The sequence below is a fragment of the Heliangelus exortis genome, chromosome Z (assembly GCF_036169615.1).
Source record: "Heliangelus exortis chromosome Z, bHelExo1.hap1, whole genome shotgun sequence".
In the NCBI taxonomy this organism is placed as follows: Eukaryota; Metazoa; Chordata; class Aves; order Apodiformes; family Trochilidae; genus Heliangelus; species Heliangelus exortis.
This window is the reverse complement of record NC_092454.1, coordinates 32,245,171-32,268,445: the sequence shown is the minus strand read 5'-3', so window position 1 is coordinate 32,268,445 and position 23,275 is coordinate 32,245,171. Positions and strand designations below refer to the sequence as shown.

Here is a 23,275-nt window from a genome sequence, read left to right as displayed (position 1 = left end):
CAATGAATTAAACATGATCACTTCCACTACAGTACAGAAAGATCTAATGAAACTATTTCAAGTACAGTACAGCAGCACGTCATAGAAACCAAATATTCATGCTATCCATGTGTGCTTAAAAGCATTTCATGTGTCCATCCACACAAAAACAACTAGTTAAAACTATAATCTGCATCTTTTTATAAAAAGGGACAGCAAAATATTAGTGAATTAACCACATTCGGCAGCTGCTCCTTTGTGAGAACTACTTCTCATTTAGCTTGTGTCATTATGTGTCCACTTGAATTGCCACCAAATGGCTGCCATAACCTATTCATAATTAATGAAAAGCTCCCAATGTCTTGTCCCACTGCAGAGAGATGAGGTTCAGTAATAAGAATTCTGGAGGTAGTGATGATCTGGAGAAAGAAGAGCCCTATAAACTCCTGAAATATACTGAAAAATATCAAAAGCTTTTTAAGGATAAAGGAAATCTCTAAAACCTGAGTATTTCTCTAAAATAGTTGGAGCAACCCCTTCCCTGCTCTTCAACAGGCAGAAAATGACAGTCACATCTCTTACCCAGCTGTGAGAAACTGAACGACCCAGACTTTTGTTTTCATTTTGACTGAGCCTTTGGATTCCATTTGTTGTATCTTCAGTCAATCCTCCTCTTGCCACTCAAACTCACACAGATAGTGGGCAGCTGAGTTATTCCCTGAAGCTTCTCATGTGTCTTAAATCTAATCTAGTACAGCAATTCACATTGTTACACAGAGAGTAGTGCTTTACAGATTTAGCAGGTTTTAATTCAGGCAAGGATAAAACAAGTCATCAGATCATGCTGGTCCCATGTCATGGTCTTCTAAAATCTTCTTTTGATTCGACTATTTTAAAAAAATCTTGTTTCACCAAGATAAGTAACTTTACTGTACTCCAGTGCGGCAATGTTTCTAGTGTTTTTAAAGATTAATGCTATATCCTCAGAGACACAGGTAAGCATTATCAACTGTATTTTTAGAGAAAGAAATAAAGATATAGAGCAGATATCAGATTCCAGACCTTAGATTTTTTTTATTTTTTTTTTTTTTTTTTTTTTTAACCACTGGACCAGCCTGGCCCACTGCAGCAACCCCTAGGGTTTGTTTATTCCTTGTTCTGAATTTTAGGCATAAACTTAATACCAGATAAATTTTCACTGCACAATTAAGACATGAAAAAATTATACTTTCTCCTCATTTAAACAAATTAGTCTTCCATGTATCAACAAGCTTCCCCTCTTGTAGTTTCTGTATAGTAGCATCACTTCTCTGCAGCATTAAAAAGGACTGTGAAATAAAAAGATTAACATACCTAAACAAAAATATATTTATCTTTGTTATCCTGTTTGGTACCAGCTCAAAAATCTTTTTAAATATAAAAAAATATTCTCTCAACTTCCTTCTCTCCTTAATTCTACGACAAAGTTACAAGGGTTCACTTATAACAGTGACAATCACTGTAGAACACTATGATGTTACTGAAGATGAGGAAAAGATTGAAAGAGATTGTCTTCACAGTGCATATCAAATACACTATGCCATATCCTGAATTTTTCAGTTAACATTTACACAGGGAACAACCTTGGGGCACATTTCTTTGTCCCATATGTTCTACAGTCACTTGCACAAGAGCAAATACAAATGTGAAATCATTCTGGATCACTAGTATCTTTCATATGATACCAAGGATTGCACAACATATAAGGCAATGGTGAATCAAGTTTCATCATCTTTACAGGCAGTTTTCCTCAGAGAGTACTGGCAGACACTGGAACAGAACAAAAAGCACCAATGTACAGGTAAATGAAGAAATTCACTACTTGATATATGCCTGTGGCATTCCTTCCTACAAATTTGTTGGTTGAATAAAAAAAAAGGCTAAAATTAAACTTGTCCACATATGAAAAACATGGTTCACAAGAATATTTCTGAACCAATGAGTTGTGTGCCCATCTGTGGAACTGAGGTAGATTTTTTTTCTTGTTCCATATATGTTCCAGTATATTCTTATTTAAGTTCTCAGCACTGCTGAACAAACTTGTATCTTCAGTCTCTTTCAAGGTAGCCATTGTGGCTAACTCTTCAACTCTGGAAGTGCATTCTCTTCATCCCCAGGTTGTGCAGGCTTGCTGTTTCCTCTTAAGGCTAAAAATGAGTATCTCAGTCCTCCTGCCATACTAGAGAAAAGAGAATGAACACAGGTGTCAGACATTTGATGTTGTATATACCATTTTATAGGTACGTACCTATCCAATCCAAAGGATTAAAGAATGGCAGCTACCATAAATCAGGAGTGCCTCAGAGCTATGCAAGACATCTGAGAAGCAAGTTCCGAGTAGGTGAAGATCAATTATCTATTGCTCCAACAGATTCATACAAACGTATGTATGTATACAAACAGTTCATCCAAACAAAAACAAAACAGAACAAAACAAAAAAACAAACAAACAAAAAAATGAACTCTTGCAAGTCGTAACTCATACTCAAGGGGCACAACTCATTCAGTCAGTGTTCTCACTTCACCACCTGGCTGTCATTTGGAAGCCTTGCAGATCAGAACTTCTGCTCATAAAAAGAGAACCACACACAGTAAAAATGCTACCATGTTTCCATAGTTAAGATCTTATCATAGTAAGATTCAATATCTGAAAAGAGACATCAAAAGACATAACTAACTGTAATGAACTTTTCATCCTGAGGCAGTATGTCCTCAGGCCAGTAATCTCACAACTGCATCACCCAAGTGAGCCAAATCAAATAAAACATAAAATTATACGTCACTAAGAAATCTTCAGCTTTGGCAAATAAAATCCATTCAAATTCCACTCACCAAATATTTAGACCTATAAAGTTTAATACAGAGAATATGTAATCTCCACCAATCAACATTCCAATGTAAGCAATGGATATATTCTGAAAGGAAACAAAAAGCATGCATTTATTGAAGTCAGTTTTCATCTCCAAGAATATAAATGGCATTAGTTAAATTATTCTTCTAAGGAAAGGCTATATACTGTTGCTGGCCACTCTAAAAATCAGCATTTAAATTATTTTCATTGGACGTTTCATACAGCCTTGTGGGTAGTGTAACAGCGAAACAGAATAATAAAATTAGTAAAATGGAGCTATGTCAACTCCTCCCTTCACAACTTCTTTTTAATCTTTGGAATGTTCATCTCAAATCCTATTTCTGAAAAGCAGGTTTGCGTTTCTGAAGTATAAAAATTACCCTTTAAAGTTACAATAAAGGCTCTTTATTATTGCTTTAGAAGAATTACTTCCTTACTTTGTGCCAACTAAATGTACATTGAAAGCACTTGGTTCAAATTCAAGGCAGGAACATTTTAAAGTTAAAGATTGTACTCCTCCCCCATCAACTTTTGGGAAACTTGTCCCTTATAGACATAAGGAAAGCTATAGAACTGTGCGATCATTTTTCCCAATGCTTCACTGTGTTCAAATGTTTTAGCAGTTATCTGGGACAATGGTGTAGTTTCTACCAGTTACTACTGAGGACTACAGCATCATAAAGTGCTTCTCCACCTTAAAGCTGTGCAAAGCATCTCAAAGACTCATTATTACTGAGAAAAATAACACTCGTTGTTGATCTATCTTAATGGGTCAATGCAGGCATATAAAATTTAAAGTAACACTTTCAGGACAACAGAATGAAAACTACTAGATTAATTTTCCTGGTTTTCATAAAAACAACTGTAAAAACAGAAGTACCATTGTCTTTTTGTGGATTTTGCTATGCTGGAGGTATTATTTTCCTCCATGCTATTCTATGATATGAGTCACCCACAAAATGGAGCACCCTTGAAATGGGAGACTGTTATTTCTGTGCCTAAAGTACTTTGAATTCTGACAGTTGTTTGGCCTAAGTTTTAGCTAAAAGCTAAGGTTTTTAGCTAAGTTTTGCTAAAAGCCTTCCAGCTTCCAGCTCCATCCTTCTTTCCAAAATGGCCTACAAAGAGGTGATTGTGAAGTCAGTGATGTTCTCAAGCTCAGACATGCTGGCCTCATCAACACAGAGGAAGTTGCATTGGTCTTAATTAAACTAGACTAAATTAAACTTAGGTCTAAATTAAACTTAATTAAACTTCTGTGGTAGAAAAAACAGACTGCAAGGATACCAAGTTCAGTTTTTAAGACAGGCGTGTTTTGGTGTTGATCAGATTAACTGAAATGAAACCACAACCAAGCCAAAATTAAATAGCCCATCCAGCTAGCATACAAGTTCTCACTCAGAGACACAAGCAGTTAACTACAAAGCAATAAACTCCTTACTACAGCTTAGCTGTTATTATCTATCTACGAATGTCCTTTTTATAAGCAGCAATGGAAAGCAGTTCAGGCCAAAGTGAAAGTGGATTAGTCTGTTTGCAATGCGTTTGCACCAGGCTACCTTGACTAACTCATAGGAACTTGAACAGTATCAGAAGCAGGTGACAGTACCTGATGCAATGTGGTTACAGGACATCTTTTAATTAAAGCAATTCAAGTTTATTCTGTATGAAAAATAAAAATAAATCAGTACTCCTACTGCTTTCTAGAGTATATCCAAGTTTCAATGGAAGAAAACAAGGTCACTTTGTTGTCTGAATCTCCAAAACATATCAACCAAGCACTGTAGCAGTATTAGCTCACATTTCGAGTTTCCAGCTCAGAGCATAATCAGGATTATTGCTGAGGCAATGCTCCTCCCTGTCTTTTTAAGCATTCTCATCTGCCTCAAATCCATAACTCACCTTGATGGCACCAACTACTGCTGTTGTGAGTGCAGAATTGTAATGACTGCAAAGGACAGTAGAATACATCAACAGAAACCTAAATAAAGCAAAGGAGAAAATTTTATAAATTCATTCCAGGAAGCTCAGAAGTTAAGTAATATTTTGAAATGTTCAACATTTTCTGGATCACGATTTTGCTAGGATCTTCAACTGCACCTAACCAAAACCAAAAAAAAGGCTTTATGGATCTGAACTTTAAATTAATGAATATACAGAGCAGTCAAAATAAATGTTAAAAGGTGCATGCCAGAGTTCTAGCAGACTCATCCCTACTTTCTGTGCCCCTTAAACGTCAGTTTGAGGCCTCGTTGACTTGTGAAAGAACAGAACAGGATGGGACTCATGTTTTTGTTCTTGCTTTGACTCTGCAGTTCCAACAGGAACAAAGCATTGTTTGATAACTTTTGAGTATCCCATACTTTCCCATGAACTTTAAAGAACAAATGTACTGAAACAGTTCCTACACTGACATATTATTAACTGACATATTATTAACTGCAAAGAAATTAAATAATGAGAAAAGACAGCCAGCAGAGAGATACTGAGTGCAGAGAGTAAAAAGCTAAATGTCATGTGGTTGACTACTGTACTTGGGAAGTCATCAACACAGATAATACTGAAACAGTTATTTAGACCACTAGAAATACTTAAAACACAGAAGCCTGGGGAAAAAATATATTTTCTTTGAATTTTAACATAGCTTAATAGTGAGTCTTACTATTGATTTGAGATTTGCAGCATAAAAAAATATTTTTATTAAAATATTTTACTTGATTACCCTATGTCCTTACCCCAATAAGCAGGAAAGAAGAAATTGAAAGACAAATAAAAAATTTGTCCAGTGCTGGAAACGTGTTGCCTATTAGAAAAAAAAACAAAACAGAAAATGAAAAAAGAGTGAGAGAGCAATACATGCTGTATAATCAACTGTAAAAACATGTAAAATATGTGTATGTGAAATATGAAAAATATGTTTATGTGTAAAATATGAAAATGTGTAAAATCACAAAATATATTTGATTCATATTATAATTTTAAAAATGCTTATATTACACATGGAAACAGTTTGATGCATTTAACTTCAGAGGCAATAGGATGACAGCACCTGTGATACCTAGAAACATTCTTTTAACATATATAGCAGTGCAGATATAAAACAGCATGCTGCAAATAACGGATACAAAGACAACATAAAGAATCTCTATTCATTTAGAGACTGGATGTGGCACTCAGTGCCATGGTCTGGTAACTGCAGCAGTAGTGGATCAAGGGTTGGACTTGATGATCTCTGAGGTCCCTTCCAACCCAGCCAATTCTATGATTCTATGATATATTTATTGATGCAGACATCAACACTGTGATTAGTTTTTCATGACTAATAGTTCTGTGTATTTACCAGCCAGAGAAAAAAGCAAGCAAACATATAATCTCCTTGAAATCTATTTCATACCACAAATCTATTCATGAACAGCTTTCAAGGTTTGAGCCTGAATTTTTGAGCTCATAGGTAGATAAAATAAGCATTACTAATGTCTCTCATCAGAGATATCAGCCAATAAAAAGGCTGAATCATTTTGAAGCCTGCTCCTCAGTGATGTGCAGCAAACACATAGTACCACACAACAATCACTAGAAGACCTGTCACAGATTCTCTTGCATCTCCAGGATATGCCTTGTTTTAATCTGGATAGTTTAAAACCACACGTATCCGCAGACAAGTCGGCAAAGGCTGAAAACATCCCTGAGAAATGGGATGAAGGCTCTTAGTCCACACTGAGCTGTGTCTACCTGAGCCTCCAGCACCTGAGGTAATAAAAAGATCTTGGGCAGCTCTGTCCTGCTACAATCTGCTGTCCTGCTGCTGGTGTGCAGCAACAAGTTGCGAAAGAGACATTCTGGGGCTTCATTTCTGTTCCACTACATGATGTTTTTCTGTCCTCTGTCAGGCAGCTGGTGAAGGACAAGTGAGTAACTGTGATACTCACACACTGCACATGTGCAAGATGAGGTGGCTACAGCTCTGGATAGAGCTAGAGGAACTGAAGCAATTTACTGATCACAGAGACAGGGCACTCATATTTTGACCAGCAGAAGGTACATGCTGTGCATTGTCTGTGATAGAACAAAGCATAACCTCTGCTAGGGTAAAAGCAAGTCCCCTTCTCCAGCCTGAAAATCTGCTAAATATATTAATTATATTGATATACTGTATATTGATTTTTCATCAGTATTTTTCCATTTTTTATCATTTTTCTTTGGTTTAATCTCTGTGCACCAACCTGATGCTAGCTGCTATATCATTTAATGGTACTTTTAATATTAAGTGACCAAACAAATGCATATGCACAATAGGCACTCTGCATTTCTATTTTTTTTTCAGACAAGTGAGCAATAAATTGTTTGTGTCAAGTCAACGTGTGGGCATGATGAACTCTATCTCTGTCATAGAATAAATCTAACAACTTCCCTGCTCAGCTCTCCCAAAATGCCTCCTGCCATGAATGCTGGGAAACCAGCTGAAACCTTATAGACACCATACAAAGCTGGCCCCTTCCGAGTCTGCCAGGAAGGGCATCAGCTACATTTTCCTAAACTGCTTTAATGTCAAGACAGACTGGCCTCACAAGAAGAGATTTCACATCCAGAGCAAATCTAAACCCCTTGTTTTTCAGGGAATGACAATTTTTTCCACTTAAAGCAGAAATTTAAGAACTGAATGACAAAATGATGTGAGTACAAGGCGCAGCAACATACATACAAAACACATAAAAAACAGTGGAACAACTTACGACGCCCACAAGCTCTGTAATAATTTTCAGCGGCCAATCTCAAATATTTCCAAAAGAAAACATGAATCTCCAAACTAATTTTACTGTTGAGAAAAAGGCAATGCAGCAAGTCTATGAGGGAGCCAGAAAAACATCACAAACCTCCTGGTCTGATAGTTTATGTGCCAGGACATACCGCCTACAATATTATATTGTATTACAATTAGCTATGGAGACTCATGCCATTGTTCTGTAAGAAAGTAAAATGTAGGTTACTAAACTAGACTGAGATAAAACAGGAATCTGTCCTCTGCATCAAAATGAGAGAAGGACTGGAAATTCTCTGGTTTGGTATTTATCTCACTTTAGAATATGTGGCAAATCACACTGTGCAAATCACATTGTCACTGAAAGTCCCCAGTTGTACTTTAGTTTTTAATCGAAGATTCATACAAGGGCTAACACACAGTTTAAGCTTCTCCTCGCAGTGAATTAATTACAAGTTCTTGCCTGTGAAGTCCAAGTCACATATTTCAAACACTAGTGACTAACATAGTGTTACAAATCTCTTTAAACTCTCTAGAACTCTTTTAAAAAACCAAAACCACCCCCTAGCTGAATAAACTGAACAAAATACCATTAATAGTCTGAGTTATGGAATACTGCTCCTTACCTGCTGAAAGTCTCCAGTAGAAAAACTAATAATAACTGTTGGAATCACCATGAAACAAGCATTATAGAAAAGGACACCGTATTTTCCCAACTCCTGCAAAAAGTGAAACATGGTGTTCGGAATTACAAACCATTTGGGAGCAAAATATTAAATATTACTCTGGCAGTCCTTCTGTGATTATTGTCAATGAGCAAACAAAACAATACACTTCAACTTAAAATACAAGCTTGTGATCACTGGATTCAGTGCTTAGTACTGACTTGAGTTTCTATTTCAGTCACTTTGTACGTTCAGCAGAATATTTACTGTTCTGATATGCTTTGTAAAGTTTGCATACAACACAGCTAGTCAGAAAATTCCCAGGACATGAATTCAGAACTGCTTGTGTTAAGCCTGCATGTAAGCATCTGCCTGGCTAAAGGACTAATTTCATTTACTGCAAATCAACCACAAAAGCACAGGTCAGCTACTGGGGCCAGCAGAGAGTAAAATTAAGCCTGACTCCTAGACAGACCACCTGTAATCCCTGGTATCTGATGTAACTTCAAGCAACTTGAGGGATGCCATATTCCTGTTGGTTAACTTGGGTAACACAAAGGTAGAAGACTAGGGGAACAAAAAAGCAGTCTTCCCTTCCTCCAGATTCTCCCATGCTATACAACAAATCTCTTGCTTTAAACTGAAAGCCCAAATTTTGCATAAATCTGTGAGGCCATTAAGTGCTGCTCAAAAAGAAAAATATGGAATCTGGACTCAACACAACTCCTAAGATTATTAAAATAAAGATATACATTGCCACATAGATTGAGCCACAAAAGTCAGTGACAAAACCTCTATCCAGTGTCTCCAAGACTGCTCTTTGCTACATCCTGATATGTTCTTATGGCACTGTATTTGAAGAACACTCTGCTCCATGTTTACACAAAGTATCATGTAACAATGCTTTAAAGTAGCCAAAAAAGATTACAGATGTTATTGGTGCAAACTAGCCAGGTCTCTGTTCCTCTTTATTTTACATAAACCTCACTCAAAGCATATTTCTAGTCAAAAAGCCGTCTTCTCTAGATATATGCATAAAGGTACAGATAAAATACATGCTTTTGGCTTGAATTTTTTTTTCCCAAATCTAATATTTCTAATACACTAAAAACTCTGCCTGAAATACCTGTGAAAAAATAAAATGCCTATGAAAAGGTTCATCTGAGCCTGGCCTCAGATACCTAAAACACATTTTTCCCACGGTGCTGTGATAGGAACGCATATAAAAACTGAAATGTGAGAGTAAATTAATTAACTAGTTCACAACTGTATATTCATCAGGTCATGTAATAAGTAACCCATGGTTAGTACGTTGTTACAACATTAAATTCAACCTAATCACCCCAAAGTTACCTTTGGATCAATTTTCTGCTTTGTGTAAACTCCATTTGCTGCTGTGAAGATATCATTTAGCAATACAAATGTGTAGCCCTCCAGATTAAAAGACAGATCAGACCTGGGAAAGAATTATATTGTAAATCAGTTAACAGTACACAATTCATTGCATACCTTCTTTGCCTAGAAAACTATCATAAATGAGGAAATGCAACCTCAGCAACTTACAGATGTTGCCTTAAGCCTTCTTTCTAAGTCAAGGTACTTTACATTTCTCCAGTCACAGGACCCTCACAAATAAGTCATTAGAGAACTTCCAAAACACCATTGATGAAGTGTCAGGAAACATTCAGCTTTCACTCTATGAGAAATTCCATCTCTCTCAATCCTAACAACCTGTCACATTATTCGTAAGTATACTTATCTACTTCTTTTAACACAGAAAGCAGCTAGGGAATAAAATATGACTACTTGTTTTTTAGAGACGAACCAGACATATTGTAATCCTTTCTGTTTTGGAGATAGGGTAATTCATTCAATAGTCCATATCTCTAATATAGAGTAAGATCACATGGCAATTATTTACCTTTTTACATAGCAAAGCCAAGAAGCAAGAAGTAACACCAAATTTCAAGTTAAGTAAAAGACTAGCCAAACAAAATAAACACAAAAGATTAACATATGAGTGCTTTGTGAACTTAGTCTCACATTTCAGCTTGTCAAATGTGATTTAAAAATAGGCGTTGCCAAACTCAAAAATCTTTGACAACCAAAAGATCAGTCTTTCTACCCAGAACAAGAACATACTTTTCTAAGATTATTAAACTACACTGATGATATGATATCCAAGCAGCATTCTTCACACAGTGTTAATTAGATTCATTTATGATCCTGCAAGCATGGAAAATCTGAGGAAAAAAGAAGCACCCAAATACTTCCATCTGGAAGTATATTTTTCCTTCTGTATTCCTGCACCTCCCAGTGATGTCTGTAGAAAGATTTTCCAAATTAGCTTAATTCACAGTAGCTCATCTCAAGTTTACTTAGCACTTAGCAAGGAAGAAAATCCTCCTGCTGTCCTTTTTCTCATAATATGGCTTCATGTAACAGATGAAAACCTTACCCAGCAGCTATGAAAGCCCCAAGAATTATTGCAAATACGCTGACTATAATACTCAGGGGGTATCGTTTCCTGTAAAGAAAAATTAGACAGTTCAATTTTCATTACTTGAAAAGGAAATTAAATAGCTGTCTCCCTGAAAACTTTCAAAGTAATTAGAACAGGACATTTAACAAGAGGTCACAGTCTTGATAACCTTACAGAAGTTGCAATTGACTACATGCTGTGCTGTCAGACTTTGGCCTGAGAACAGAAGTTGAAAAACGCATTGTGAGCATTCTGCTACTAGATAAATTTAAGAGTAAAGATTAAAGGTTTAAAGTAACAGGGTTCAAACAAACTATAATTCACTGTGTACTGGTGATAATGGAAATATTACAGTGTCTTCCAGAAATCCAAAAAGGGAAGATCACTACACATCTCTTGTATCACTTTTCATATTACCTTTCTTGGGGAATATGCTGTACAGCACACTATCTGTGCTATTTTTCGAATAGATACTTATTTTTTAAATCTAACTGAAACCTTGTACATAGAGAGGAAAGAACAGAAATTTACTATATTTTTCAGCACGTTTGCACAGCCACAGAGTAGGTAAAAGCATTCTGTAAAGCTTTTCTGCTTCTTGTAGCTGTATTACTTTATTTAGAAGCGCCTTAAGCCTTTTTTGCACTGTAGCACAACATGCCTTACAGATATTCCCCTAGTCATTCTCTCTGGTCAGCCCCCAGCTTTGAGCTGGCCTGTGAGAAAAGAGCCATCAAAATAAAATGCACAATGCTCTCAGAGAAATCCTGGGTGTCAAAGGAGCACAGATGTGGATCACTGTCTGATTCAAAAAGCTGTATACCCTCACTGTGTATATATTATGCTTTGATCATAATGAATCTCAATAGTAACAACCCATACTTTCACTGCTTCTCAAATCCTGAGGTAAGCCAGCACAGACTCACTGGAGTACTTTCCTTTCAAGCCCTGAGCAAATACAGTGTGCAGCAGTCTGTACAGAGTTCTGCTTTTCAACTTGCCACAGAGTAGGATGTTTCTTGCTCTCATACACCACACTGTCACAGTCCAGCTGAGAACTGATGGCAGTCTCACTGACTCATATTTTTGTCCATTGCCTGCAAGAGGTCTCAGACCAACAGGAGGACATGGCAAGTTCTGGTGTCCTTGTGAGTATTTCTAACAAGAAAAGAATCCTGGAGCAACCCCACATATGAATCATACTGATCAGCTGTTTCAGTCAAAAGAAGATGCCAGGCTACTTGAAGGCTTTTTGGAAAGCTCTGGCCCAGACTATGACTTTTGTGCTGTCTCATTTCAGCTGCTTCTTCCCTTGCTACTTTGCCCTAGCCAAACATAAGCTATCTGGATATAACTATGATGGTGACAAAGTATGATGTATTTATATTCCTGTCCTTCCACATCAGTACCACTGAAACTAGTAAATGCAAGCTGCAATAGTTTACAATTCTTAATTTCTTGATAAAATAATTAAGGAGTTTCCTGATCTAACAGCACACTTTTAGACAACATTTTTCTTCAGTAAATGAGTATGTTTTTAGACTTGACCCAGAAAGCCTCTTTACTTAAGCAGACTGCCTTCTGTTTTGAGACATATCACTGTTTTGAGACATAAATATCTGTGTGTTTGACAGCTTAGGGGCCTCCAGGATGAGATACAAATCATAATCACTAAAAGAAGGGTCTGAGTTCTGCTGTGCTTACCTGACTTCTGTGCAACAGTCAAGTGAATGAGCTGTGTTAATAAGAGTAAGCTGAATATTTTACCTGCACCTGTAAAAGTGCAGGCAACTGTGTCTTTAAAAAAAAAAGCTACATAACAGCAGTTCCTTTGGTTTTTTTTACTGTTCCTTAGTAAAAAGCACTTATTCAATATTTTGGTGAGATATCACAAATAATACATTTGGCATGATCTAAAATAAAGACATCATAAATGAAAACAAAAACAAAAGGCAAAGGATCACCCAAGTATGATGATTTCCAGCAGTAAAGTAAGTGGAATGGTAAACTTCCTGAGCACCGTAAACATCGGCAAACTGTCAAGACAAACACACAAAAAAAATCGAATCACAGCATCAGATTAATATTATTTTTATGTTCTAATTCTTATCTAACATTACTAAGCAGAGGATGGAACCATTAGTCCAACAATAAGCAACAAAAATAAAAGTCCCAGCTACCTAGCATACATTAAAAATGTCAGTTTGACACTAAGGGCAGATTAGATAACAAAATCATTGCAAAAGAACAGTATTTGCCAGTTAGTAAAACAATGTAACTAGATCCCTTCTAAAAGGCCCCTCTGTACCAGTGAAATGAAATACAAAAGCTGTTTTCTACCTAACATCGCCCCTATGAATAATTCTTCCAGTAGAATTCAGTCAGAATAAGTAAAAATTATTTCTATTGTAAAGGACACACAATAAATTTGTTTCTGAAAACATGTAATAGACCTAAAACACAAAGCAAACATGCCTACTAGACAAGCTGTACTTCAAAAAAAGTAAAATTAATCCACAAGAATAAAATAACAGAAAGTACAAAAAACATCAAAGGTGGGACCAGCTACAGCTACCAAACAAACAGCGATATTGTTGATCTACACAAAGTGATGCAGGTGGAGACCTTTTTGATCAATGAGAAAACATTTGCATCTGGCACAATGGAAATCTGACAGCATGGATGGAACAATTAACCTTTTGTTTAAGTTAACTACTAGCAAATGCATGCATAAACAATACAAATCCTAACACAGAATTTAACCACTTTACAAAAGACATTTTGAAGTTATGCATAGGATCACCTACAACTTACAGACAACAAAAAGAAGGTGGAAAATTCCATTATGTAAACCAGTGTTGCCTACTATAACAAAACACAACGTAACAAAATATTAAAGGCAGAAACACTGTGGCCATTCTTACTTTTTTGTTACAAAAATCAGTTATGAATAGTGCATCTACAAGAAGTATGTCACTCATAGGAGGAGATAGTGCGCTTATGTTTAAAATAACCTAATAAACTTTTTTTTAAAACCAGTTAGAGAAAAAAGTGAAAGAAGAATGCATGAATCGAAAAACTTCTCCAGGACTGAAATTACTTCCATATTCACATAGGCTGAACTGCTTCTGTGGATTGCTTGCAGAAATCCTTATGTCTGCCTGAACACTCATTTCAGCAGAACTTCTGAATGTGTACTACAGAGCTGCAGACTCAGGTGCTTAACGTTTCAAAGTTACAAAACGCTGAGACCTACAAAATTCTGTGCTTTGATTTAGCTTGCTATCAAATCCTCAGAAGGCTGGAATAAGATACAAGAAACCACCACAATGGTACTGATGTATCCTCCAGTCCTGGTGCTGTCATCTTGCTTCTGCACTCTTCCAATGAAAATGTAGTCACAGAATCACACAGAATCACAGAATGTCAGGGGCTGGAAGGGACTGCTGAAGATTGTTGCCCCCTTGCCAGAGCAGAACCAAAACTAGGGCAGGTCACCCAGAAGTGCATCTAGATGGGTCTTGAAAGCCTCCAGAGAAGAAGCCTCTACAACCTCTCTGGGGAGCCTGTTCCAGGGCTCTGTAACCTTTACAGTAAAGAAACCCCTCCCCATGTTGATGTGGAACTTCCTGGGTTTTACCTTGAATCCATTGCCCCTCATCCTATCAGGTCATCCAATCCGCTACAGCATGTCCACTACACAGATTACAGGTTTTTAGCATTAGCATGGAAGCAACTTGCATGGAGAGTTACCAGATATACAGGAGCCAGCAACCCCTTGAGCAATACCCCCACAACCTACTTGTGGTGCTCAGCAGGGCTGCACTGCAGCCACCATCCTACTACACTGTAGTTTTCCCATCTCTTGGTGTATCCTAAATAACCTGCACTGACATCATGTTACGCATCTTTCCCCTGTTTTCTTCCTTCTAAGACACCTTTCTTACAGCTTTAAAAGTCTCTGGTTAGGGCACCCAGGAAAAGCCAGACAGTTGGGCATGAGGGGTATGTGAATGCACTTTCCTTGTCACAAGAAGTATTGTGATTTCTGTCAGTACAGACCTAGTTAAACTCCCTTTAAATGAAGCAACTTGTAAACAGATCAAACATTTGGGTAAGGAATGCGTAACTGTACCAGGAATTTAGAAAGACATAAATCATATTTATTTAAGTCCTTATAGTCCTATAGTCCTTATAGTCCTATAAGTTGTAGTTTTTAGTGTTTACTTTTTACCCCCCCAAAAGAAAAGGGTAAAATCCAAACAGTCTGTTTATAACTTTCATTTACTGTACCTGAGTTTGCCGGTACTTGATAATCCACTTATGTGGTTTCCAACATAAATCAGAGGCAGAGGAAACAACTGTGATAAAATTAAAAGCACAACTCAGATTATTATGTTTTCAGCTACTGTTGTGAAACTTCATTTGATAGAATTCAGTAATTTTAATATCAGATGTACTTTTAGCAGCAAGGTTTTTTAAAGAAAAAATGTAAATATGCTGGTAACAGCTCTCATTCATGTGACTGATTATTCATGACTACAGCTTCACTGACTTGATTAGAAGAGTCACAGCTTACCTCTAATGAGACTCAGATTTAATTTAATATAAATGATAATTGATTTTATTTTAATTACAATTATCCTCAGATTAAAACTCATTCAAACACTTGAATTTTAGGTATAAAAGTAGTACTTATAAGAGCTAATAAATAAGCAAAAGAACAGGTGGAATAAAAGAATGAATAAACTCTAAGTATACTATACTTCTCTCTATATATGCTATACTTCTATATATATATGCTATACTTCTCTAGGTATTCCACATACCTATGTGAAATACACCTAGAGGACAGTCCATTTTAGATCTACCTCATAAATTATGCTATGTGAGATACTATAATGGAAAATAAATCAAACTCTACCATTTCCAGCTTCAGGCATAATGAGATTGACCCCCACAGAAATATACAGGCCCTAACAAAATACAGAAAAGCAGTAACAGTACTTCAGAACCTTAAGAAAATGTACCAAAAGACAGGGATTGGTAGACAATATGCAGCTGCAGTTGAAAAGCTGTTATCATCCCACTAAAGAAAAGTTGCAGAAGAGTAAAACCAGCCAAAGTAACCGCTGGGGAAAAAGGTGGTGTGTACATCTAGTCCCATTCACTATCAGTCAAGCAAAGCTGAAATGGCATAAAGACAAAACAGGTCCTCCACACTAATGTATAATAGCTCCTGCTATTATATATGCTTATATATAATATATATATATGCTTATATACAATGTGCTTATATATTCTTCAGGAAACACTGTTAGAGGCTATGCCTTCTCAAAGCATTGTGTGCTGGAGAACCATATAGAGGCAGGGTTTGCATTTCATCCATGTTAAAATTGTCTTTCTTTTACAGCAGAGAGAAGAGAGGAGGAAAGTTAACTTTTAAGTGAATGTAACAGTGAAAGTAAACCAGAAAACAAAGAGTTGTGTAACGAAATTTTGTAATACAGAGTTCTGCATGTTTTTTATTTAGAAAAGAGAGCCGGCATTACATTCCCTTTCCTCTGAACTTCATCTATTGTTAAGGCAAAATCACAACATTCAGCACATCAGAGATCAATGAAACTTTTAAGAAGGGTTAAGAACTCCAAAGTTCCCCACCAAAATAAGCATTTTGGCACTTTATAACTATCTGAAAGCGGTGAGTGAGGACATAAACCAGCTCAGAAATGAAAAGCAACCATCTCAGTGATAGCAAATGTTGTGAAAAGGATAAAGAGACAGTCAAAGTGTCCTTTAAAAAGTAAATAACTCAGCAATAAGCAATTGGCTGAATCACTGCAACTAGTCAAATTTAGCACTACAAGCAATACCCAAGTCCTGGGTATTGCTGACTGCTCCCAGCACATCCAAGAAAGTCTTCCAGTGGATCAATATTATTAGGACAATTAAAGTGAGTGCTGTATTTTCTAATGCCCCTGTGCTCATTTCAAAGTGAAGGCCACAGCAGGGAGGGTGAGTACTGGGATAGGAAGGGTGCAGACGGAAGAAATCTCTTGATGTCTCAGCAAGCTGTTTATATGCCAAACTCAAAACTACCCACTGGGAAACCGTCCTCATTCATGTTTTGGAAAAAATAAGGATTTCCATTTTATAACCAATGCTATGGATATTTCTACAAAATTTCTGTTTGCAGAAATGTCAAGTAATTCAGCATGCACTAAGAAAATACAACATTCACCAACAGTTGTGAGACATTCATAAGTGTGACACTGATAGTAAGACAAGATTCTGCAGTGAAGATGCTGGCCTAAAATGCTATGGTACCTGAAGTGGGACCTAACTCTTTCTCTATCTCTGGGCAAACACTAACCAGTACCTTGCAGTATGACATAAATATGCAGGCTCGTGCATCAAAGTAAAGTTCCAGCAACACTGCATGTGGATGCAAAAATCTATGAGGATTATTGCTACAGTAATTTCAGATCCTAGGTCTCAAAATGAGGTAATACAAGATTCTCTCTAATACTCCATCTTGCCTCTCCTGACCATACACCCTTAAGATCTGCACAATGCAGCTGACTTTGAAAGGCATTAATTTAGCCTCTTCTATGGAACAAAAATCTTATATTTTGAAAGAATTGTTGCTTGGAGTTTTGGTCTATCACATATTCTTTTTCTATTGTTTTATCACATGTCTTTCATGCTCTGTCCATAGTTTTTTCTTAAGCACAGCTCTCCCACTGATCCCATGGGAAAATGTATACAGTCAGAAAACTACTTCAGGAATCTGACAGATTCCTGAAGAGTTCATACAGCTGTACAAAGGCACAGCATGCTTTTCCATGTACTGCATAACTAAATGGCACCAGAATTCTCTGTAAACAAAAGGCAAGAATACTGCAGTGAAACCAAAATGGTCAAATCCAATACTAAACAAAACAAAGATAAAAAAAACACACTTGAGAAACAAACTGGAAAAACTGTTTTCTGTTCTTTGTGTCTTGTCTCCATCAGAAAGAATGTTGTTACAAGAGGTAACACTCTCTTATTAATACCAATCCTTACCTTCATAGGTATACTTTTGTCAAAATCAGGGAAGTGAACAATCTTATTTAATTTTGACACATACAAAATAAGTATAGTGGCTGCCATCTAAACAAAAAGAAAAACCAAGAAGTCATGTAAGAGCAAAACTGAAATGTATGAATGAAAGAACTACTATAAAGACACAATCTTTATATGCATCTGACAAATGGTAGGTATTACAGCTTTTCTCCAAGAAAAACAGAGCATGCAATGAATAAAGAGATATAACCTTTATTCTGAGCAATTTTGCCTACTATTTATTTAAAAGTGCACTATTCACATATGTTTTACTCACTTGAGAAAATTAGCGGCACTCTATAACGCAATTCATGCTGAGAAGAAGCTGAGAAAATAAAACAGGAGACTATCCTGGAATAATCATGCTATTTTCACTCAGCGTTCTTTAGTCTGCAGAAACACTCCTACAGCTTCTTTGGTAAAGTGCAGTGGGCATTGTGCATTGATCAGTCCACTGACAGCATGAGGAATTAAATGACATGGACAGAATGAAGGAGAGTATCTGAGCAATCACAGTTGTAAGACTTAAATGATGCCCACACAAAGGAAAAAAAAAATGTTAGATTTTCTTCATAGTACACTCTTTACAAACCATTCCAAGAAATCTTGGAAGGATTAATCAAAAAAAAAAAAAAAAAAAAAAAAGGAAGTGCCATTGAGTTCTGCAAAGAAACAAAGCCACATCATCATTACATAAGGTTTTGCCTCGTTTTCTACTCTTTGGCTTCCACTGAAACACAGTATGCGGTTCCTTAAGCAGTATGGATGTGTGAAATTGTCTCTCCCTCTCTCATACAGCAAAGATTTTACAAGACATTTTATTCTCTTCAGAACCAAAAAGCAGTGGTTTTTACCTGTTCTTTACTACCCCTTAGTTTATAAGCTTGGCAGAAAATAAATCCTCTTTTTATAATGTATTTGACTAAACAACATCTGATTCAAAGCTCCATCTTTCCCAGCCATCACTCTGCAGAGTCACATGCGGATCATGTACACAAACATTGGAACTTTGGTTTTACTACAATGCCTATTAATAACAAAAAACCACATTCCTGATGAAGTACTGCCAATTGCCCACGGGCAAAAAAAGCAACAAAACCCCAAAACTTCTGTGGCAATCCTACTGGAAAACTTCTGTGAAAGGAGGCAGAGATTTATGAGGAAGCATATAGTTTGTGTACAAATAGATGCAACAGCTCTCCGTAGAGCCCACAAGAGCTCAAGAACTTGCCTACGATCGATGCACTTCTTATAACAAATCTTGGCAGTTCAGAAGGTCAGATCTCTTCATTCTTGAACTCAATCAGGGGAAATAAATGACATTTCCAGACCTTTACCTGACTTTTTACCTGACTCTTCCCAGACAATCTCTTCCAGAATGGATTTAAGCTGTAATTTTGCTGATCTCATTAAAACACATCACTTTTCTTTATGGTATAGCTAATCCAGAAGACAGGGCAAGCAGTGCAGTGTAACAAAGATTTTTCCCTCTATATATATGCTAATATTGGTTTGACTTATGATATAATGAATACAGGTAGAGTGCTTTACATACCTGTCCAATTCCAAGAAACACTGGTGATGGGAAGCTGAAAAGTACAAGCAGATATTTAATACTGAGGAAATGGGGGGGAAAAAAAAACAAAAAAACCAAGCAAAACAAAATAACAAAAAAGAGCAGTTTAAATGTGACATCAAAGTCAACAACTGACATGTGGACTGTAGATGACTGGAGTCTTTCAGAAGAGCTCAGGAACTGCTATAGTTATTAGAGTCCTAATATTTTATTTCTGCAGCAAAACATAAGCCACATCCAATTAATACAGCATATGCTCAGCTGATAATTCTAAGGAGCTAAGTTTTGGGTATATTTGTAAGTGAAGGTATCATGCTTGGAGAACATCGATGGGTTTTTTTGAATGGTCTCACATATACACAATACATCCTAAGATATAACAGTAAGTTGAATCTCTTGCACTTACCTCGTTTGGAAGCTTATCTCCACATCCCAAACACACAAAATACAGTATTGCTAATACAATTTTGTCAAAAGAAAGTACCTAGATAAATGTTGCAGAAACATCTGTTGTATCATAGAATCATAGAATCCTAGAGGTTGGAAGGGACCTCGAAAGATCATCTAGTCCAACCCCCCCTGCCAGAGCAGGGCCCCCTAGAGTACATCGCCTAGGAACGTGTCCAGGCGGGTTTTGAATGTCTCCAGTGAAGGAGACTCCACAACCCCCCTGGGCAGCCTGTTCCAGGGCTCCGTCACCCTTACAGTAAAAAAATTTTTTCTGATATTCAACTTGAACCTCCTATGCTCCAATTTACACCCATTACCCCTTGTCCTATCACCACTGAGAAAAGCCTAACTCCATCTCCCTGACACTCACCCCTTACATATTTGAAAACATTGATGAGGTCACCTCTCAGTCTCCTTTTCTCCAAACTAAAGAGACCCAGCTCCCTCAGCCTTTCCTCATAAGGGAGATGTTCCACTCCCTTAATCATCTTAGTAGCTCTGCGCTGGACTCTTTCAAGCACTTCCCTGTCCTTCTTGAACTGAGGGGCCCAGAACTGGACACAATACTCCAGGTGCGGCCTCACCAATGCAGAATAGAGGGGGAGGAGATGGTAGAACAGCTAAATTTCCACCATACCCCTTCAGTTAGCTTTACTTTAAAGCATAGATACTTCAATGTTAGGAAAGGAGAAACTTTAGCAAGACAGATGAAGAACCTGACCCCCTCCACTTTTCCCCTGTATCAACATGAAGTTAAAATCAACAAAGTGAGACAGGAACTGCTAATTCTGTGTATGCATATTGAAACACAAGCAAAGAAGTTATTTACAATGGATGGCTGATTTGTGTCGTCACCATCAGTGTCTGAAATCTCTCTGCCCAAAACCCTTAGGCTGCAAGAAGTATCCTGAATGTAATACCTCCTGCTGCCTCCCAGGAGTCACACATCTTTTTGCTGGCCTGCACTGTAAGGGATGGACACAACACAAACTTGCATTTAAGGAATCCAAAGGAAACTTCATTCTCTGAGCACACCTGCACTTCCAAAAACCTAAAGATGGTCCACATTCACAACAAGCTTTGTAATTATCTATTCCCGAGGCTCTTTGAGGTTGTTCTGTATATCACAGGAGCCACCAACAAATGCTATGGTACTACCCAGTGTGCTGAGAAATATAGATCTCAAATGAGGACCACTGGGACAGGAAAACTATTAGCAAAAAAAAGAAATGCTCTGAGCTGCAACAGAAAGGCCACAACATAGATAAAGGGTTAGAAGTGGGCAGTAGCAAAACTGACTCCAGGAAATGAGGTATCAAGGTGAAAACAAAGCAAAAAAACAAACAAAAAAGCTCAGACAACTAAAAAAAGAGCAGAAGAAACAAGACTTCCACCTGTAATCACGTGACACGTAAACCATGTTGAACAGCTACAAAATATAAATATGGAGACTTCAAACTCAGTTCTGAACTACACAGACTTCTTCAGACTTCTTGCTTTGCAGAGCCCTAAACATTCTCAGCAATGCTGCAAGCTTTTTATACACAATTTAGGCTTACTGATGGCCATGCCAACCTTGACCATCTTTTCTGGATGTGCTACCTGTATGCCAGGCATTTGAAGGGAGCTGCAGATTGATGAAAACAACTATAAAACAAAATCACAACTTGCCTCAAGTATGATTTCTGGGAGGTGTTATAGACAGTTCTTATGTGTTCAAATAGCACCGAGTGTTAGAAAACAGCAGTGAACTTTTTCTATGGATGTGTTTAGTTTTTTTCTTAATTTTTCCTTTACTTGCGTTGGGTATTTTTCCTTTCCTATTGTTAGTTCACAATAATCAAAACCACAGAAAAACCAGAATCAAACCTTTTAGCGTAAAAAAATATGATTGGGTGAGAAGATCACAGAAAGAATTATGTGTGGGACCTCCTGTCAAGTCGACAGTTCTTCAGTGTTTTTACGATTCAGAGGTTTTCTGAACTTTTAAGTTTTGGCTACCTCAGAAAAAAAGGTGCTCGCAGGACCATAACGAGACTGGCAGAAGCAGTCGCGTGGAACTCTGGTTCTGAGCTGGCGCCGCCAGTGAAACTCCAGCCTCGACGCTGGAAATATTTGAAAGGTCTTCAGGGGAAGCACTGCGGTGTCTAAAAAACATGTCTGCGAAGGACTCCGCCGCAGAGTGGTACACACTGGGTATAAATCGGTTTCGACACTGGAGAAACTGAGCTCGGTTTCAGCAAACTTAAACTCCGGTGTTAAGGGGCATGCCCGGTGCGCCAACACACTGCCCCGGGACCGCAGCGGCACGGATGCCCCTGGGTTGCGCTTACGACAGTGAAAACTCTTCCCCAACGGGCGAGGTGACCCCGCTCCGCTCCGGGACCGACGCACAACTCGCCGCCGCTGACAGAAAGGCGGCACCGCCGCCAGCCCGCAGCGTGGCCGGGCCGCGTCAGGGCAGGCACAGGCGTCCCTGCCCCGCGTTGCCCGCCGGCCGCTCCAACTCAGCCTGCGGCCCTTACCTGTAGGCGCTGAGCAGGGCCTTGTTGACCAACACGATGAGGAAGGAGCACGTCCCGTAAAAGAGGGCTGAGAGCACCCTAGGCAGCGCCGAGGGCGCGGCGGCAGCCGCCGCCGCCCCGGCGGCCTGCCCGACGGTCATGGCGGCGACGAGCGGTGGCGGCGGCGGCTGACAGGACCCCACCCCGGGCTCCACGAGTACGGCCGACCGGGCCGCCGCCCCTCCGGCCCAGCCCGGCCCGGTCCGACCCGGCCCGGCCCGAGCGTCAAGGACGGCGGCGGCCACAGGGCGCCCCCTGGCGGTCCCGGCTGCTGCGTGGAGCCCCGGCACGGAGGCGCTGCCTCTCGGCCCACGTTCCCGCCGGACTCGGGCAGCGCTCGCCCCCGGCCAGCGCCGCTCCCCAGGCCTCGGCCGAAAGAGAGGCGCTCGGCCGTGCGAGGTGCTGCTTCCTCCAGGGGTTGGAAGCGGTACCTTCCGCTGCCTTCGGGCACCAACCTGCTCCGCTTTTAAAGCGGTCAAGGGGCAGGAATTCAGCACCTCCAAGCACTCGCCCTCAGGAAAGCGAGGTTTAAACCGCTGGAAGGGTATCCAGCCCAACATCCCTGCCATGGGCAGAATCATCTTCAACAAGATCATGTTGCTCAGAGCTGAGGGACAACGTAACCCCGATTGTTTCCAGCGACAGGGCACCAAATAGCCCTCTGGACAACCTTTGCCAGTGCTTCACTATTCTCATTTTAAACTTTTTTGTTCTGAACATCCAGATTCTTATCTACCCTCTTGTAGTTTAAAACCACTATTACCCTTTGTCCTATCACTGAACAGTTTGTACCCATCTTTCTT

General features: G+C 38.6%; 1 protein-coding gene across 10 annotated transcripts; it reads right to left on the bottom strand.

Annotated features, from left to right (window-relative positions):
• Positions 1 to 766: 766 nt before the first annotated feature.
• Positions 767 to 23,083, bottom strand: SLC35D2 (solute carrier family 35 member D2). Of its 10 annotated transcripts, XR_011723354.1 has the most exons (13): positions 22,434 to 23,083; positions 19,438 to 19,471; positions 17,844 to 17,930; positions 15,069 to 15,136; positions 12,740 to 12,811; positions 10,752 to 10,820; positions 9,647 to 9,749; positions 8,255 to 8,347; positions 5,605 to 5,672; positions 4,772 to 4,850; positions 4,479 to 4,531; positions 2,851 to 2,933; positions 976 to 2,197 (listed from the first exon to the last, which is right to left on the bottom strand). XR_011723354.1 is itself a non-coding variant. In XM_071731244.1 (12 exons), the coding sequence occupies exons 1-12, from the start codon at positions 23,066 to 23,068 to the stop codon at positions 2,095 to 2,097; spliced, it is 1,494 nt and encodes a 497-aa protein (XP_071587345.1). In that variant the 5' UTR covers positions 23,069 to 23,083; the 3' UTR covers positions 767 to 2,094. The 10 variants fall into 10 exon arrangements, 9 of the variants coding, with proteins under 9 accessions (XP_071587345.1, XP_071587349.1, XP_071587346.1 ...); XM_071731244.1 differs by lacking the exon at positions 4,479 to 4,531 and having other exon boundaries at positions 767 to 2,197; XM_071731248.1 differs by lacking the exons at positions 2,851 to 2,933; positions 4,479 to 4,531.
• Positions 23,084 to 23,275: the final 192 nt, after the last annotated feature.

Coding starts and splice junctions, on each gene's coding strand:
- SLC35D2 (XM_071731244.1), bottom strand. CDS start 23,068: ATGATCTTGTTGAAGATGATTCTGCCCATGGCAGGGATGTTGGGCTGG. Junction 15,137..17,843: donor ACAAAAGTATACCTATGAAG/GTAAGGATTGGT, acceptor ATTTTATCACAG/TTGTTTCCTCTGCCTCTGAT. Junction 12,812..15,068: donor TCAAGTACCGGCAAACTCAG/GTACAGTAAATG, acceptor TTGTCTTGACAG/TTTGCCGATGTTTACGGTGC.